This window comes from Osmerus eperlanus, chromosome 17 (assembly GCF_963692335.1).
Source record: "Osmerus eperlanus chromosome 17, fOsmEpe2.1, whole genome shotgun sequence".
NCBI lineage: Eukaryota > Metazoa > Chordata > Actinopteri > Osmeriformes > Osmeridae > Osmerus > Osmerus eperlanus.
In genome coordinates this window covers 12,953,101-12,969,915 of record NC_085034.1, presented here as the reverse complement: position 1 = coordinate 12,969,915, position 16,815 = coordinate 12,953,101, and the positions used below count along the sequence as shown (strand labels likewise).

The 16,815-nt window shown below is 42.8% G+C and overlaps 1 protein-coding gene and 1 long non-coding RNA gene across 6 annotated transcripts in view; one reads left to right on the top strand and one right to left on the bottom strand.

The window, feature by feature from the left end:
• The window catches only part of LOC134037547 (uncharacterized), a 198,987-nt gene that overhangs the window by 142,716 nt on the left and 39,456 nt on the right, over nt 1–16,815 (bottom strand). The gene's annotated exons all lie outside the window — the stretch shown is intronic.
• On the top strand, nt 6,869–16,813 carry depdc4 (DEP domain containing 4). 5 transcript variants are annotated; one of them, XR_009932582.1, is made up of 9 exons: nt 6,869–6,999; nt 10,576–11,002; nt 11,158–11,306; nt 11,921–12,116; nt 12,462–12,712; nt 12,985–13,127; nt 14,704–14,779; nt 15,058–15,136; nt 15,344–15,475. XR_009932582.1 is itself a non-coding variant. In XM_062483314.1 (9 exons), the coding sequence occupies exons 1-9, from the start codon at nt 6,924–6,926 to the stop codon at nt 15,541–15,543; spliced, it is 1,644 nt and encodes a 547-aa protein (XP_062339298.1). In that variant the 5' UTR covers nt 6,869–6,923; the 3' UTR covers nt 15,544–16,813. The 5 variants fall into 5 exon arrangements, 4 of the variants coding, with proteins under 4 accessions (XP_062339298.1, XP_062339297.1, XP_062339300.1 ...); XM_062483314.1 differs by having other exon boundaries at nt 11,924–12,116; nt 14,704–14,829; nt 15,344–16,813; XM_062483313.1 differs by having other exon boundaries at nt 14,704–14,829; nt 15,344–16,812.

Below are 16,815 nucleotides of genomic sequence, written 5' to 3'. Positions count from 1 at the left end.
CATTCAGCTGGCCTGCCCGCCTGCCCTCCCGCCCGCCTGCCTGCCTGCTTGCCCCTGCCTGCCAGCCCTCCAGAGACAGACAGTCACCCCACAGACACAGTAGCTCTGCAGACAGCTTTTTTGAGGACATTGATCAAAAAGGACAAACCAGCATTTTTTACGTTGATGAAAGTCTAAATGTTTAATCCTTTCCATGTCCCAGTATGCCAAGCTGCTGACTTTGAGTGTCTTAAGTGATGAAACCAGTTCAAGTGATAGACTTTTGACCTGAATCCAATGATTATTCATCTGAATAAAAACCACTCAAAAGAAGTACTGCTTCTTTATTAATTGTATTTATGTATATATAATTGCACAGCTCCCCTTGTCAATGATCTAGCACCTCCTCAGCACCTGTATTAAAAATTATCTGGCGCCGTCCCTGCCCAGGGTTGATTGTAACTGGTGTTGGAAAACACATGTAGTAGGGCAGAATAGAGGGACTGGGCAAAGGGTGCTGGTGTGGAAAGTCCCCAAAAACTATGCAGAATAGGCAGAAAATATTAGATGACATTGTATCGAGGCCCAATTGGAGAAGAAGCCATAGGATATTTACAATTGTAGTAGGCCATTAGATCTGTTTTAAAAGTTCAGGGGTGTAATTTGTTGGATATGAAGCCCCCACCCTCCACTCCATAGACAGTAGGTGACAGAGAGGTGCAGACATTAAGTTAAACATAGTCATGCGTTAAGAGTAGAGTAAAAAATACAGATCCCACCCTTTCTGAATAAAGTTCGACTGATCTGATTTGTTGATTTCTGTTGCTATGAACACCAGTTTAGCCAAGCTAATTAACATTGTTTTTAGCTAGCTTGCATTACCATTCAATAGCTAACAAAACATAAGTAAAAATAGCTTGCTAATCGAGCAGAACTTGTTAATGCAGGAGACTCAGAGACCTTAGCGTGTCACTAGAATCTCGTCATATCACGCAGTCGGAGCACAGCTAGATAATCAGCTGTCGGCCCTCTTGAGTACCCAGCATGCAGTGCGGCATGTCAAAAAACTAAATACTTAGTCTTAGAAATAGTTCGGTTACAATGGCCATGCGAGGGATTTCAGTTGTTGTCTTCGTTCGTAATGTTATTGTTTGTTAGTTAATATAATCTCGTTGGTCACCCTGAGTGTGCATGTCGTGTAGTTTAATGGGAACAGAGAGTCGGCCGCTACAATCGGAAGGAGCTGGGCGTGGATTCTACCCGGTCTGCATCCTAGCCAGTTTCCTATGAGGCTATTCAAGAGATCTACTCAAGAAGAAAGTGAACATCCGTGGTTCTCAAGCCATCTTTGAGAAAGTTTGAAAACGATGTTGCGATTGATATGTATTCATTGTGGGAGGTAATTTTTGGACTACATCTAAACCTCATGCGGCTGGTGTTGCATTTCTTCTTTGGCATGACCTGCGCTGGGAGAGAGGGAAACAGCATGGATGGGGATAGTGTGCGGGCAGATGTGTCTTTATAAAGGGTGAAATGGAATGAGAAATGCAATACAAAATGTCTGAAAGGGGTGTATTTATGTAAGTGTCCACATTGCCTCAATATCTTTGTGTCAATAAATCAAATATAATTTTGACTGATGGTTTTTCAAACCTTATTAGCTTCAAGGTGACATCATTCTGATGTACCATGCGCAATTTTATGCAATTTTACCTTGAAATGTCAACCGTTTCTTAACCTTTGTCCCAAAGCTGACCAAAGCTCATACTCTGCCCTTTCTACTCATACAATCTCAACAGTTGGTGTGTAGCAGAGAGGATAGAGACTGACTTGTGAATTTATGCTCATGAGTTCAAATCCCCATTCAGCCTATTGTTGTTGGCCAAACATGAAGTAGTTTTGCTCTCTTGTTGTCCAACTCTCCATCTTCAACAGTGTACATGTTTATAATATTTTGCCATTTTGCGGAGGAACCCGCATCGCTGCTTGCAGCTATATTTTTTCTTTCTTTTTTTTTCTGTGATCTGTAGGCCTACAATCTTGACGACATAGCAGCAGGTTCTTTAGAAGAAGACACACACACCAAACTGGAAGCACATTTTTGCTAGTTGATACTTAGTTAATAAATTTTTGATGAACCCTAGTTTCTTTAATATATATTAGAAACATTACAAGACGGGGCTCTAGTGTGTGTTCAAACAAGGCCAAAAGTGCCAGACGGTATAAATTGAAAAAGACAATCACACCCGTGCAAGAAACACTCCACAACCCTCCCTCCCCCCACCTAAATGACCGCTTTCAGTTCTGTTGTACGTTTTAATGAAGTGCATTGAGGCAATCATAGTAAGAAAGTTGAGGTCATGTGGGCTACCTTTGCAGTTTACATAGACACACAACTGACAGAGACTGTTGTGGATACTTTTTTCAAAGTTCTGATCATATTCGGTGTCCAAATTCAACTTCTTCAAAGCTCAAAAACAGCACGGAGCAGCAACGAGAGGGTTCCCAGGAAAATCTGATTTCCTTTGTCTGTGCTACACCTTTTATATCCAACAAATTACACCCCTGAACTTTGCACTCAATGCACTTTAATGAAGTGCATTGAGGCAATCATTGAGCAAATCTTCCCTTTTTATTGATAAAAAAACACAATATTATTTTCTCATGTAACTTTTATTCAGTTTGGATGAAATGTAGAGTTAACTTGACTTAGTTACATTGGGGCCAGAGGTTCTGTTAGAGGGGCCAGTTACATTAAACATTATTGTTGTCGTATAGTTTTCTTCACTGCAGTGCAGGCATTAACAGGCAAAAGCAGTGGCACCCCCAGAAATGTTTTATAGGAGTGGCCAGATGGGGCCAATGAAATCCTGGGGTGGCTTTCCAAAATCAAAAGCCATAACTGAATTTCAGGAATTGTATTATGCTGTTGTAGTATATAGGTTAGTTGAAAACAGCAGCGGACTGGGGAAGGGTGACAGGATCTGAGTGTGGAGATACGTGGATTTATATGCCGGAATGTTTTATATACAGTACACAGTCATCTTTTGTGCAGGATACAGAGATAATAGAGTATAGAGACTTGTTTAAACAATTGGAAAGTGTGAGAAGGTAAAGAAGTCAGTGGAGAAAAGAGAAGCAGAAAAGTGCAACACCCTCCCATTACCATTATCTCTAATTCACTCTCCTGAGTCTCATCTGTGTTGCCTGTCTGCAAACTGCTATAGTATGGGCCTACACGAAAGTTATTAAGTCATTGGATTTGTGTGGGGAGGGTTTGACAAATGTGATGACTGTATTCCTCCACAGATACCATGGGCTTGGACATGGAGTTGGACCAGTTACTATTCACTTTGACTTGATGGGTGTGACCTGTGAAGAATGAATGGCACCATGCAATGGTAAAGGGCTATAACCCAGGGTTGATTGCACTGGTGTTGGAAAACACATGTAGTAGGGCAGAATAGAGGAACTGGGCACAAGTTACTGGTTTGGTCCCTGGTTAGTCCCCAAAAACGTGGCAGAAACAGCAGAAAATATTCGATGGCATTGCATCAAGGCCCAATTGGAGCAGAAGTCATAGGATATTTACAATTGTAGTAGGCCAATAGATCTGTTTTAAAAGTTCAGGGTTGTAATTTGTTGGATATAAAAGGTGAAGCACAGACAAAGGAAATCAGATTTTCCTGGGAACCCTCTCGTTGCTGCTCCGTGCTGTTTTTGGACTTTGAAGAAGTTGAATTTGGACATAGAATATGATCAGAACTTTGAAAAAAGTATCCACAACAGTGCCTCTGTCAGTTGTGTGTCTATGTAAACTGCAAAGGTAGCCCACATGACCTCAACTTTCTTACTATGATTGCCTCAATGCACTTCATTAAAACGTACAACAGAACTGAAAGCGGTCATTTAGGTGGGAGTAGGGAGGGAGGGTTGGGGCGTGGAGTGTTTCTTGCACGGGTGTGATTGTCTTTTTCAACTGATACCGTCTGGCACTTTTGGCCTTGTTTGAACACACACTGGAGCCCCATCTTGTAATGTTTCTAATATATATTAAAGAAACTTGGGTTAATCAAAGATTTATTAACTAAGTAGCAACTAGCAAACGCGGTCAACATGTGCCTTCAGTTTGGTGTGTGTGTGTGTCTTCTACTAAAGAACCTGCTGCTATGTCGTCAAGATTGTAGGCCTGCAGATCACAGGAACATTTTTTTTAAAGCTAGTCGTTGCTGCCCTCTGGTGTTCGCAAGTAATAACACCCCCAATAGTTTCACATCTCTCCCCCTCTCTCTCTTTTTCACTTGTGCCAGTATGCATAATACGGCCGATCAAACAAATTAGTAAATGGCTCCCGTGTATCATTCGTTCTTTCATTTTTCAATTGATAAACCAAAAACTAAAAATTATTCGTTTTTCCGTTATTCAATTGAGAAACCAAAAACGAGAAACGAAAAAGATTGTTTTTCTTGTTATTCAATTGAGAAACCAAAATCGAAAAACCAAATCGAAAAACGGGGCACTGACCGAAAATGAGAGAAATTATGAGTGCCACTGAACGCATTTGATCATTTTATTAACATTGTTGGCATGAAAAACATACAATACATACAACAAAATATACATGGATGGATTCCCATCTGCTGCAGAGTTTTGGAAATCTCTTTATGCGTCTTCCCAGTTAGAAATAAATCCATAATTGCATCAAAGTAACGTTCCAGTGCGGCCATATGGTGTCGACACCATACCACTGTTACTCACAGTGGCCCTTAGCGCAGCGCTGGGTTTATAGGCAAATATAGATAGGCTAACCTGGAAAGTCCTGCCGATTTTTTCGGTTGTCATCAGGGTTTTAAATTAACTTTTTTGATCACCAGCCAATGTGGCTATGGTAACAATCAGAATTTCCACTAACCACATTTTTTCGGTGAAAATAAGAGAAATTATGAGTGCCACTGAATGCATTTGATCATTTTATTAACATTGTTGGTATGAAAAAAATAAGTACAATACATACAACAAAATATACACTGAAAGTGCAAACATTCCATTTCAAGATTGGGATCTATCTACATTCTTCCTTGTGTTTTCTGGTGGACGCCATAGATATATATAAACACTAGATGTCTTACGGCGGAGTCTAGAACGTCCGCACGTGGCGGCCATCTTGGGACAGTCAACTCGCTCACCCATAACATTGTGTTGAATCTACATGTACTTTTTAAATGACCATAACTTGCTCAATTTTGAAACGTTTTTGGTTTGTTATCAACGTCAGAGATGTCGGTATGCCACTGCATACTTCTATTCTATTTTTTTTTAATAACATAATTATTCATAAGTATGCAGTGGCATACCGACATCTCTGACGTTGATAACAAACCAAACCGTTTCAAAATCGGTTGAAAATTGAGAAAGTTATGGTCATTTAAAAAGTACATCTAGCATCAACACAATGTTATGGGTGAGCGAGTTGACTGTCGCAAGATGGCCGCCATGTGCGGACGTTCGACTCCGTTGTCAGGCAACGCGGACGAGACATCTAGTGTTTATATATATCTATGGTGGACGCCCCGTTCGTTTTCATAGTTTCTCGCGCTGGTTACACTGCAAACTGCGCGCAGCCAACGGGTGTATGAGTAACAACTTCCGGGTCATCAAAAACAACATTTCAAAATCATTTTCGGTCAGTGCCCGTTTTTGGATTTGGTTTTTGGATTTGTTTCTCAAATGAATAACAATAAAAACAATAGTTTTTCGATTCTCGTTTTTGGTTTATCAATTGAATAACGGAAAAACGAATAATTTTTGGTTTTTGGTTCATCAATTGAAAAATGAAAGAACGAATGATACACGGATTGTTATACCGTTTGTGTTATATGGATATTCTGTAATTCCCAAATGAAACAAAACAACGGAAACCAAGCCTTTCCCCATAATCTGATTCTGACATCCAAAATGGACAAAACGATATTAGGAGGCTATTTTTCATTTTTGCTGATACCAGCATCAAGGATATGGAATAATCAAATAAACGAGTAAATGGATCTTTATACCATTTGTGTTATATGGTTATTCAGTTATTCCAAAATAAAACAAAACAACGGAATCCAAGCATTTCCCCATAATCTGGTTCTGACATCCGAAATGGACAAAACGATATTACGAGCCTATTTTTCATCTTTTGCAGATATCAGCATAAAGGATATGGAATAATCAAAACATCGATTAATGGCTCGTTATACCATTTGTGTTATATGGTTATATTCAAGATGTAATATTTGGTTTCTTTTCCTTTGATGGAATTAACAAAGATACATTTTTATGTAATTAATTTTGTTACTTACTTTTACATTTAGCAGATGCTCTTATCCAGAGGGACTTACAGTAAGTACAGGGACATTCCCCCCAAAGCAAGTAGGGTGAAGTGTCTTGCCCAAGGACACAACATCATTTGGCATAGCCGGGTATTGGCCGGGAATCGATCCGCAACCTTCTGATTACTAGGCCGATTCCCTAACCACTCAGCCACATACTTGCTAAATTTCCTACCTATCCACAAAAAAACATGTTCTTGTCTTGCAAAAATAAATTGATCAATACTTTAAAACAATCCAATACTCTACCAACAAAAAAGCACTTAAATTGATAAATGTTTGTTTGTCCCTTGAGGTCTTTGTTTGAAAGGTCTGTACCCATGGTCTTTTGTTTAATTCTTTTATTTTGTATTTGTATAGTATTGTTGTTATTGTCTTATACCGTACTTGTGATGCTACTATTTAGCTAATTTGTTTGCAACGTTTCTCATTGCTTGTATTTCAGTACTGCATTTAAATAAAAATTAATTACTGAAAAAAACTAAAGCATTTGCTTCCAGCACACCAGCTGGAAGGGGTCTCGGCGGAAGACACACAACCGTGGCGGAAGATGACGTGACAACGTGCGTGATGGCGGTTGATTTGACTCCGAGGTTTAGAAGATTGAACAGTCAAACACGGATACTTCGTGAAAATATTCAACCCGGTCAGTTAGATGCTTGATTAGTTGAATCATATATTGCCGTAGTAATAAACGTTAGTTGTGATTCATTGTCTGCAATTGTCACAACGCTGATATTATTAGTGGTGGTGTTGCAGGTGCAGGCATAAGCACACTACTGTAGCTAGCTACTACTGTACAGTACAGGACAAATGCTGTTGAACAGTTCAACTTAGTTGGCCTATGTTTCATATTGATGGTTTTATCTTACATATCTACAGCTAGCAATCGAACGTGCAAAGGTTATTTATTCATTTTAATGCAGCTTTATTTTTTTGTTTTGCGCTAGCCAGAGCCATAGAAAAAATTTCTATGGCTCTGGCGCTAGCTAGCTAACTATACTGTGATGTTGTTAGCTTGTATTTGTCTTGGGTTCCGGTTGACGTTAGCCTAGCTCAGGCGTGTTCAATCCAGGGGCCCGTTCTCCGTACGTCGCTAACTCAATTAGCTGGATTTGATTGTTGACGATTTGTCATTATCTTGGATTGTTCGGTTCTTCGAAGCTCATCCTGGACTTGCTGTCATAGCAACAGGTCCGTAAATTTAAACCTGCTCGGGAGCAGGTTTATTTTATGTAAACACGATTAGATTGAGGCTTTACAAGCAGAGGTGATACAGGAAGTCTGTCACAGACATGTCTTGTCCGTTTTTACTACAGGAACCTGTTGCAGAAGGTGCAAGAATAATTAGCAGAATTTAACATGAAAACGAATTAATTGCTCATTGCATAGATAGGCTCCTTAAGCACAGCGCGATATGCTAGCCTATACTTTTTGAGAGGATAGCCTATCGTTTTTTTGTGAGGGTGTCATTTACATAATACATTTGTTGAAACCACATCATATGACATTAAAGATGATAAATGAAAATATGAAAGTATGAAAATAACATAGGCCTAGATTACTGTAATAAGCGATAAAACGCGTCAGTCCTCTACATTTAATTTGGTCTGCTACTTTTTGCCGGCCCTCTTTCTTGGATTTTGCAGACTTTGAGGTGTTCCCTGGCGTTCTGATAACATCTTCAAATTCGGAGTAACCTTCGAGCAAGCTGTTGCTCTGTTGGCTCTGTTGCGGAAAAAACAGGGCGCTCATTTTGGCCACGGTGAGCAGCCATAGACTTATGTGAGCAGCCAATAGCAGCGTTGATGATCAAGGTTTTTACTATCGATACATACCCCCAACGTATAACTCAATCCAGCTATACTAATCATAAACAACAAGTGTGTTCGAAGAACCGAATTAGCCAGATCATGATAAGCAAGATGATGTCATCTTGGATGTGTCATTTGATCTCGGATGTACATTTACATTTATTCATTTAGCAGACGCTTTTATCCAAAGCGACTTCCAAGAGAGCTTTACAAAGTGCATAGGTCACTGATCATAACAACGAGATAGCCACAAAACATTGCGAGTAGCCAAAACATGAAGCACACATTGTGAACAACCAAAATAAGTGCCAAAGGGAAGAACCATAAGAGCATGTAGTTAAACAAGTTACAATTAAACAACATGAGCTGCTATAAGTGCAAGTGTACCTGTGGGGGAAAAAAAAGCAAGGAACAATAATAAAACAATATATCACAGCGAGTACAAAAATTTAAGTCAGTTACCACTAACCACAAGAGCAACAAGTCTCTAAGCAAGAGTCATTGTGATCCTTGAGGAAACTAACATCGGGTCAAGCGAACCATTCCTAAGTACCGTTGTACTCCCGGAACAAGTGCGTCTTGAGCCTTTTCTTGAAGGTGGAGAGACAGTCGGTGTCTCTGATGGAAGTGGGGAGTTGATTCCACCACTGGGGGGCCAGACAGGAGAAGAGCTTGTGTTGGGACCGGGCGGTCTTGAGCGGTGGGACCACCAGGCGGTTGTCTGAAGAAGACCGTAGGTGACGGGTGGGGGTGTAGGGCTGCAGGAGAGACTTGATGTAGACGGGTGCAGTCCCGTTCACTGCTCGGAAGGTCAATACCAGGGTCTTGAATCTGATACGGGCCATGATAGGTAGCCAGTGGAGAGAGATGAGGAGCGGGGTAACATGGGAGCGTCTGGGTAGATTGTAGACCAGGCGGGCCGCTGCGTTCTGAATCCTCTGAAGAGGGCGGGTTGCACATGCTGGGAGACCAGCGAGCAGCGAGTTGCAATAGTCCAACTTGGAGAGGACAAGTGCTTGGACTAGCAGCTGGATGTAATAAGGATGTAATAAGCGACGTACGGAGAACGGGCCCCTGGTCCTCAGGGTTCACTGTCCTATATGTTTTGAGATGTTTCCCTGCTCCAACACACCTGGTTCAAATGAATAGGTTGTTAAGCTCTGTCAAAGCCGGATAACGACCACTCATTTGAATCATACAGGACAGTGAAACCTGAGGACGAGGATTGAACACCCCTGGCATACAGTAGCTCGTAAGCCAATGCAAGGTAGATTTACATTTACATGTATTCATTTAGCAGACACTTTTATCCAAAGCGACTTCCAAGAGAGAGCTTCAAAAGTGCATAGGTCACAGATCATAACAACGAGGTGGCCCCAAACATTGCGGGTAGCCAAAACATGAAGCATACATTGTGAAAAAACAAATAAGTGGCAAATGCATGAACCATAAGAGCATGTAGTTAAACAAGTAACAATTAAACAACATGAACCTCAAAAGTGCAAGAGTGTACCTGTAGAAAGCAAGCAACAATAATATATTTCACAGCGAGTACAAGAATTTTAACCCTCGTGCTGCCTTCGGGTCACATGACCCAAAGGTTCATAACGAACCATCGTTGTGTTTACCCAATTTTACCCAATACAAAAACAAATTAAAATAATTTTCTTTTAACCTTTGCAATGTGGGGGGTCTGAGACAGCCCAACGGTTAAAAGAAAATGCTTCACTTTGTCTTTGTATGCGGTAAATCTGTCGCAATACGACGGTGGGTCACAATGACTGATGGGTCAGAATGACCCGAAGATAACACAAGGGTTAAGAGGAGCGGGCTAACATGGGAGCGTCTGGGTAGATTAAAGACCAGGCGGGCTGCTGCGTTCTGAATCCTTTGGAGAGGGCGGGTTGCGCATGCTGGGAGACCGGCGAGCAGCGAGTTGCAGTAGTCCAACTTTGAGAGGACAAGTGCTTGGACTAGCAGCTGGGTGGAATGCTCAGACAGGTATCTCCTGATCTTCCAGATGTTGTAGAGGGTGAATCTACAGGACCGGGAGACTGCAGCAATGTGGGCTGTGAGAGAGATCAGAAGTTATAGCTAACTTTTAGTGCTGCTATAAGTGCAAATTCACAACACTAGTTAGATTAAGTTAACTGTTGTGTAAAAAAAAAGTTGAGTAATACCATGTATGTATACCAGAGCCTAATACAAGTGAAGCATTATGTTATCTCTTGAAAAAAGTATGGAATCTGTTAATGCTGAGACATATTTTGTACAGTTTGAGTTTGGTATAATTGTGGTGTGATTTTTTTTATTTCTTAAAAGCAAATGTGCGACCTAAGCTATTAAAGCAATATTGGTGTTTCTAAAACAAACATGCCCTAATTCCTCTCACCATCTTCCACCTTCAGGATACTCCGGGCCTTTCCGTGCCACCCAGCTGTGGCAGAACATCATCCTAGCGTTACAGTCGCAGGTGGAGGTGCGGAGGCGGAGGAAGCACCTGCGTGTCCACCCGAACTGCTTCACAGGCTCGGACGCGGTGGACGCCGTGCTCAGCCATCTCATGCAGAACGTCGTGTTCGGCTCCAGTGAGGTATCCCGTCTCAAAGCTGCGCGGCTCTGCCAGGCGCTCATGGAGGCCAGGGTGTTTGAGTCGGTGGGGACCAAGCTCTTTCGCCATGAAAAAGAAGCTGCGTTCGAGGACAGCAGCTCTAGCCTCTACCGCTTCCTGGATTGCAGTGTCCTGCCGGGTTCTTTCGAGAAGGCCGATGGTTGCGGAGATGGGGAGAAAATGAAATCAGAGAGACAGGATGAGAAGAGGAAGAAGGGTTTCAGGTTTGTTTTATTTTTACAGCATTGTAATGCAAATTAATTCTTAGTGCTGTTGGTGATAGTATGTTAATGAGTTGTCACCAACACAGAAAAGCATTCCCATGCTCATTATTTAGCTGTAATGTAATTCATGTTGATCCATACCTTCCTATCCCCAGATTAGCTGAGATCAGGACTATTTCGAACCCCTTGGCTGTCGACTCCTCAGACAGGAGGGTGGAGAGGTTATTCAAGACCATCAACTTGCAACCCATCCTCCCGGCATACCTGAACACGGCTCCATCGGCTCCCTTCCTCTCCAAGGCTGGTGAGATGGCAGGCTGAAGCTGATATTGGGACCCTAACAATTCCTAACTACCACTGCTCTGGCCTCTAGCCAGCGTGGCCATCCCAAGTCTCTTTCATTGACTCTTCCTTTCTCTTCTCTTTGGCACACACTGTTTTTCTCACCTGGCCCTTTTCTCCTCCCACTCCTATCCCGACTTACTCCTCTCCTGTATGCTCCTCTCTTCTCCTCTCCTGTATGCTCCTCTCTTCCCCTCTCTGCTCCTGTCTGATCTTCTCCTCTCCTATCTGCTTCTCTCTTCTCCTGTATTTTCCTCTATGCTCCTCTTCTCCTCTATGCTGCTCTCTTCTCCTCTCCTCTTTGCTCCTCTTTTCCCCTTTGCTTCTGTCTGATCTTGTCCTGTCTGCTCTTCTCCTCTCCTATCTGCTCCTCTCGTCTCTCTGCTCCTCTCTTCTCTTTCCCTATCTGCTCCTCTCTTCTCCTGTCTTCTCTCTGCTCCTCTCCTGTCTGTTCTTCTCTTCTCCTGTCTGCTCCTCTCCTGTCTGCTCTTCTTCTGTCTGCACTCCTCTCCTCTCTGCTCCTCTCCTGTCTGCTCCTCTTCTCCTCTCTTATCTGCTCCTCTCCTTCCCCCTCAGTAGTGGAAGAGGTGTGGAAGCAGCAGACTCTTCTGCAGCTCCTGCAGGTGGTGGAGCTGCCCATGCTGGACTGCATCCTGACCTCCCCTGCCCGGGCCCGGGCTCAGGCCCGGGGCTCTGTGTCCACCCATCAAGACCTGGTCATCTCCAACACCTGCCTGGACCGACAGCTGCCCCAGAGCCTCAACCTGCCACAGTAGGTTTTTTCAGGGTTTTTTACACTAGGATAGATCTTGACTAAATTCTGTAGACATGTCTTTTAACCACAACTGTTATCCTTCCTAAACTCTTATTAAGGACCTATCAAGTTACTTGTTGTTTGCTGCAAGTATCTGGGTGATGAAATCAATGAGGCACTGAATCACAATAAGAACACAAATGCAGGGCTATGTAACTTCATAATGACTGATGAGTTAAACTTTATTACGGGTTAGGGGTACTCAGTTTAATGGTAATTAACACAAGTTCAAACTCTGTAGTTCTAGGAACCAGGAAAACAAAACCAAAGCTGGCCATCTCTATTTTGACTTCTGATCCCCAGGCTGGATGCGTGGCTGGCCGCCGCAGCAGACTGCCTAGAACACTTCCCCGATCAACTCATCGTGGCGGCTGGGGAGCACCTCCAACAGCAGGGGGGTGAAGGCGGGGTTGAGCAAAGCCCGGCAGAGAAGCAGGTGCCCCAGAAGAGACTACTGTTTGACACCATTGCCAAGTACTACAGCGGTCAGGAGCGGGCACCGCTCCTCTCAGACCGCTACCTGGAGGTCCATGCTGGCATCCTTGGTCTGCTGGGTGAGAACCAAGGAGGAGATGGACATGGGGGGAAATGGACGGGGGCACGGGATGGTTGCAGAGTATCGTTCAGCCAGCAGTCGCCAGCCGTTGCCAGCAGTTGCTCACGGCCAGTTGTATTCGCTTTGCTTACACGTCACCACCCTAGTCGTAAAAGGCCCCCAAGAAAATCTGTTCTCAATCCTTTGTTCACCTTTTCCCCTGTCTGCGTGTCCTGTCCACCCCTCTCTCTTACCCTCACCACCAACCCTCCTCCCCACCACCCCCTCCAGACTGCGGCAAGACGGCCGAGGGCATCAGGGCATGCCAGCTGTGTTTACGCCTGTTGGAGCCCGGAGCCAGAGACGAGTTGAGGAGACTACTGGCATTCATGGCCGTAGCTACCCAGCCGGATGCCTACCGTCTGCACAAGCAGGTATCCCCCCCGAAACTTCTGGGAGATAGCTCTACCGAAAACGGCTGCAGATGCAGAAACGCCACAGGCAAAGGCCAGGGTGATATAGTAGTATATGTAGGTAGCTATGTTTCGAGGCTGTGATATATTTGTATTTTTGTATGCCCTTTGACTGGTTAGCTCCTGCTATTCCCACACAGCGGTAGTCTAGTACTGTAATTAGCTAGATCAACTTACCGGTATGAGCAAAACGGAGCACAGCTGGCCTCTCCAGGCAGGGCTCTAGACTGCGACCAACTGGTCGCATTTTGCCTTGTTACCGAAAATGATCGCTTCCAGTAAAATTGTTGTATCTGCCATTTTTCCCAAAATACATTTCAAGCTTATTTATGTTTTTGGGGCCATATTTTCAGTTTGCAGATGGTACTGTTTTAATCACGGTTCCAGCTGAGATACTGCCGGTGACAATGTTGTTAGAATCAGCATGTTTCAAAGGGGGTTCTTTATTAATGAAATGCTACTTCAGTAAATTCTTCAAAATATCACTTGAAGGAAAAAACTTGAGTGGAAGTTTAAGTCCATAATATACAGTGAGGGAATCTTTTTTGGAACCCCTGCTGATTTTGTATGTTTGCCCAATGACAAAAAAATTATGAGTCAATAATTGGTGGCCAAGCAGCAAAGCTCAAGTGTTTCTACCTTTTCTTATTGGGTGTGCTCAAGCCTTCGGCGAGCACAACCATTGTTCTCTCTCATATATATTTATTATTATTTTCCCACCCATAAAAAAACTTGAATATTTGCACTACATAGACAACGTCGGTGTCAAAATGTTCGTCTTGGTCCCGATTGAGTTGCTTGTATTTGCCAAACGTTCCGTTTGACGTTTTAGGCTTGAAATAAGTTTTTGTGGCAAAAAGTGTCGTGTGGCACAAGGGAACTCAGTGCTAGCCTAAACCTCACAACGTCATCACACGTTAGCAACGCCGCATAGATACGACGTTCTAGTAAGACAGACAGCGATATCAGCGAGCCCTCAGCATTAGTACCATAGCTAAAAGTCTATGAAAGTTGAGGCTACTTGGTTCCCCTTTGTTCTTTTGGTGAGCAGTCTCACAAGCCTTATTTACCCGGCGTCATGGAGCCGACCAGCTAAATAGTTATTTAGCACTAGCGTTGCTACCTGCATATACCTACAGCTGGCAGCTGTGCTCCGTTTTGCTCCTAGATTCAGACCTAGCTCCGGTAAATTGTAGAGCTAGCTAACTACTAGACTTCTGTGTGGGAATCGCAGGAGCTAACCAGTCAAAGGGTGTACAAAAATACAGGGTGTTGATATTCACAGCCTGGAAACATACCCATCTGCAACCGACGCAAGCACACCCCACAATTTCCCCAGGAATTGTACCCTCTCTAAGTAATGTAATTATCCATCTGAATTAAGTGTCAGATGAGCTAATGGATACTGGATGGATGGATGAATGAATTAGTTGTCTTTTGTCTGCCTTATGACGTGATAAGGAACTGACCCACGGGGCAGGGCATATTGCTGTCCCGCTGTGTGATCCTGACCCAAGCTCCTTCTGTTCTGCTCAAGACTGAAAATAAGGCCCTGATCAGCAGAATGTTCCAGAAAGGCATCATCCAGAACAAGGATCTCAACCGCTCCCAGAGTGAGACTCTGGTGCTGTTCCTCATTGACAACCACACTCAGCTGTTCAAGGTAGGGCCTCCCAGAGCTACAGTCCAACCATTCAGAGAAAGGGTTTGAATACTTGTCACGTTTGCTTTGAGACCTACCTGACACCTGTGGTTGTATTATTACGCTGGTCTTTACAGTATAGGCTGATCAAATTTGCATTGCCTAATAATACATTACTTTGGTAGTCAGTGACAACTAGTCACCTTACTGAACCAATGTCTCCCCCCCCCCCCCCATTGATATAAACAGACCCCCATATCACTGATTAAAGCTGTAAGGAGGACACTGCAAACCCTGCAACTGGGTAGAGACCCGGACTCCATTTCCAGTAAGTCAGTACGTTTTTGTGTCCACTGTAACATCCTGGTACAGTGTTTCCTCTTGAAAGAGCATAGTCAATATTTGGTATTTGATACGCGTCCTATATTTAGATTTACTTTGATCCCAAAGCAGGTCGTATTTCATCAACCACACTGATCATCCTCGTGTCTGTCTCCTGTTTTCCACTCTCCCGTTTCCCCCGGTGTGGCTGCAGTGTTCACCTTCTGTCAGCAGGTGTCCCCACAGCAGTACGAGGACCAACGCGACGCAGCCACGCTGGACAGCCTAAAGCAGCTGCTGCAGCAGGTGTCCCTGGACACCCGGCTGTCCACCAAGGACAGGGGCCGGCTGGTCAAAGACTTCCAGAGGCACCACCCCATGGTCTTCCTCCAGCACTTCTCCTCCACCTTCTAGGTGGAACCTCTGAGGAACCGTAGCCCCACCTTGTGGTCAAACGAGGATCTTGTTGCGCTTTAGTCAACCCCATGTTCGTATAGATCGAAGCAGATAGGGATAGGTAGATGGTAAGAAGTCCACCTTGCCTAACAGAGGGCTAGGTGGATTTGGAGCCATATTGCATTTGGCTACCAAGACAGATCTAAGTGGGAAGGTACAGGGTACAAATTGAGCTGTTTAATGGCTAATTTTGATTCAGGAAATTCTGATTATCTGTCTTGGATTTCTGTTTGTACCAGAATATTGATACGGTTCTCATAGGTTCGGATGTATAATTCGTCTGATACCATTACTAGCTGTCTGATGTGTAATGTTGGCCAAAGTAATAAAGGTATTAGGTTGTTTGGTATGTTAAACTTTGAATGTTGTTGCTGTTATGAGGATGTGCCTTTCATGTAGAATACAATTGGATTCACCACGGGCCTGTTACACAAACATTTGATGTTGAAAAGTACAGTGAACTATACCGTTATTGATAAAGTACTTTTGTTTGAAACTAATTAAGCAGTCAATCAGTATTTCAATGTACTTGGATTAAATGTCAAACTTTCATGTATGTGGATTTATAAACTACGACAGGCATGGGACTGAAAAGGGAATAGATAATGGCTAATGTTGTGATGTTGTTAGGATCTACCTGAGAATAACGTGTACAAAGACCACAAATAATCACTCTATATAAAGCTAATGAGTGTTAAATTTCATGTCAGAGACTGCTGTCCATCTGATAATTGTAACTGTATTAACCTTTCTGTAGCAAACACTGTTAAAGGAAATAATGCTGGAAATGTTGCACTACTGAAATTCAACACATGCTTTACCTTTATTAGTTTTGCATTTGCTAATTTGAATGTTACTTTTGAGAAAAAGGGAATTATTTGTGAAAAGTGTTTACTGACAACATGCTTTTAATGCCATAGGCAAACATACAGTACAGAGGATTTAAAACATAACTAATCAGTTTCTGGTACTAATGCTGACATTTATGTCATCTTGAAGGGTACAAAACAGAATTTGGATCAATTGTATAAAAAATGGTTTTATGGTTCTTGTTTTGTGAAATTGAATACTTTAATGGGCAGATCAAAATATTTGTAGAACTTTTCTTATGTTCTATTTACATGCGTGTTAAGGTCATGTAATGTTATGTTTTAATTCTGGTTTGTTTGAATTGCATTGAATTCTTTTGAAATGCACTTTTGAATTTGAAAATAATCCAATGAAATTAAT

What these genes read in the sequence shown, in the direction of transcription:
- depdc4 (XM_062483313.1), top strand. Translation starts at nt 6,924, where the DNA reads ATGGCGGTTGATTTGACTCCGAGGTTTAGAAGATTGAACAGTCAAACA. An exon ending in AAGAGGAAGAAGGGTTTCAG is followed by an intron (nt 11,003 to 11,157) that starts GTTTGTTTTATT and finishes TCCTATCCCCAG; the next exon opens with ATTAGCTGAGATCAGGACTA. An exon ending in TCCCTTCCTCTCCAAGGCTG is followed by an intron (nt 11,307 to 11,920) that starts GTGAGATGGCAG and finishes CTTCCCCCTCAG; the next exon opens with TAGTGGAAGAGGTGTGGAAG.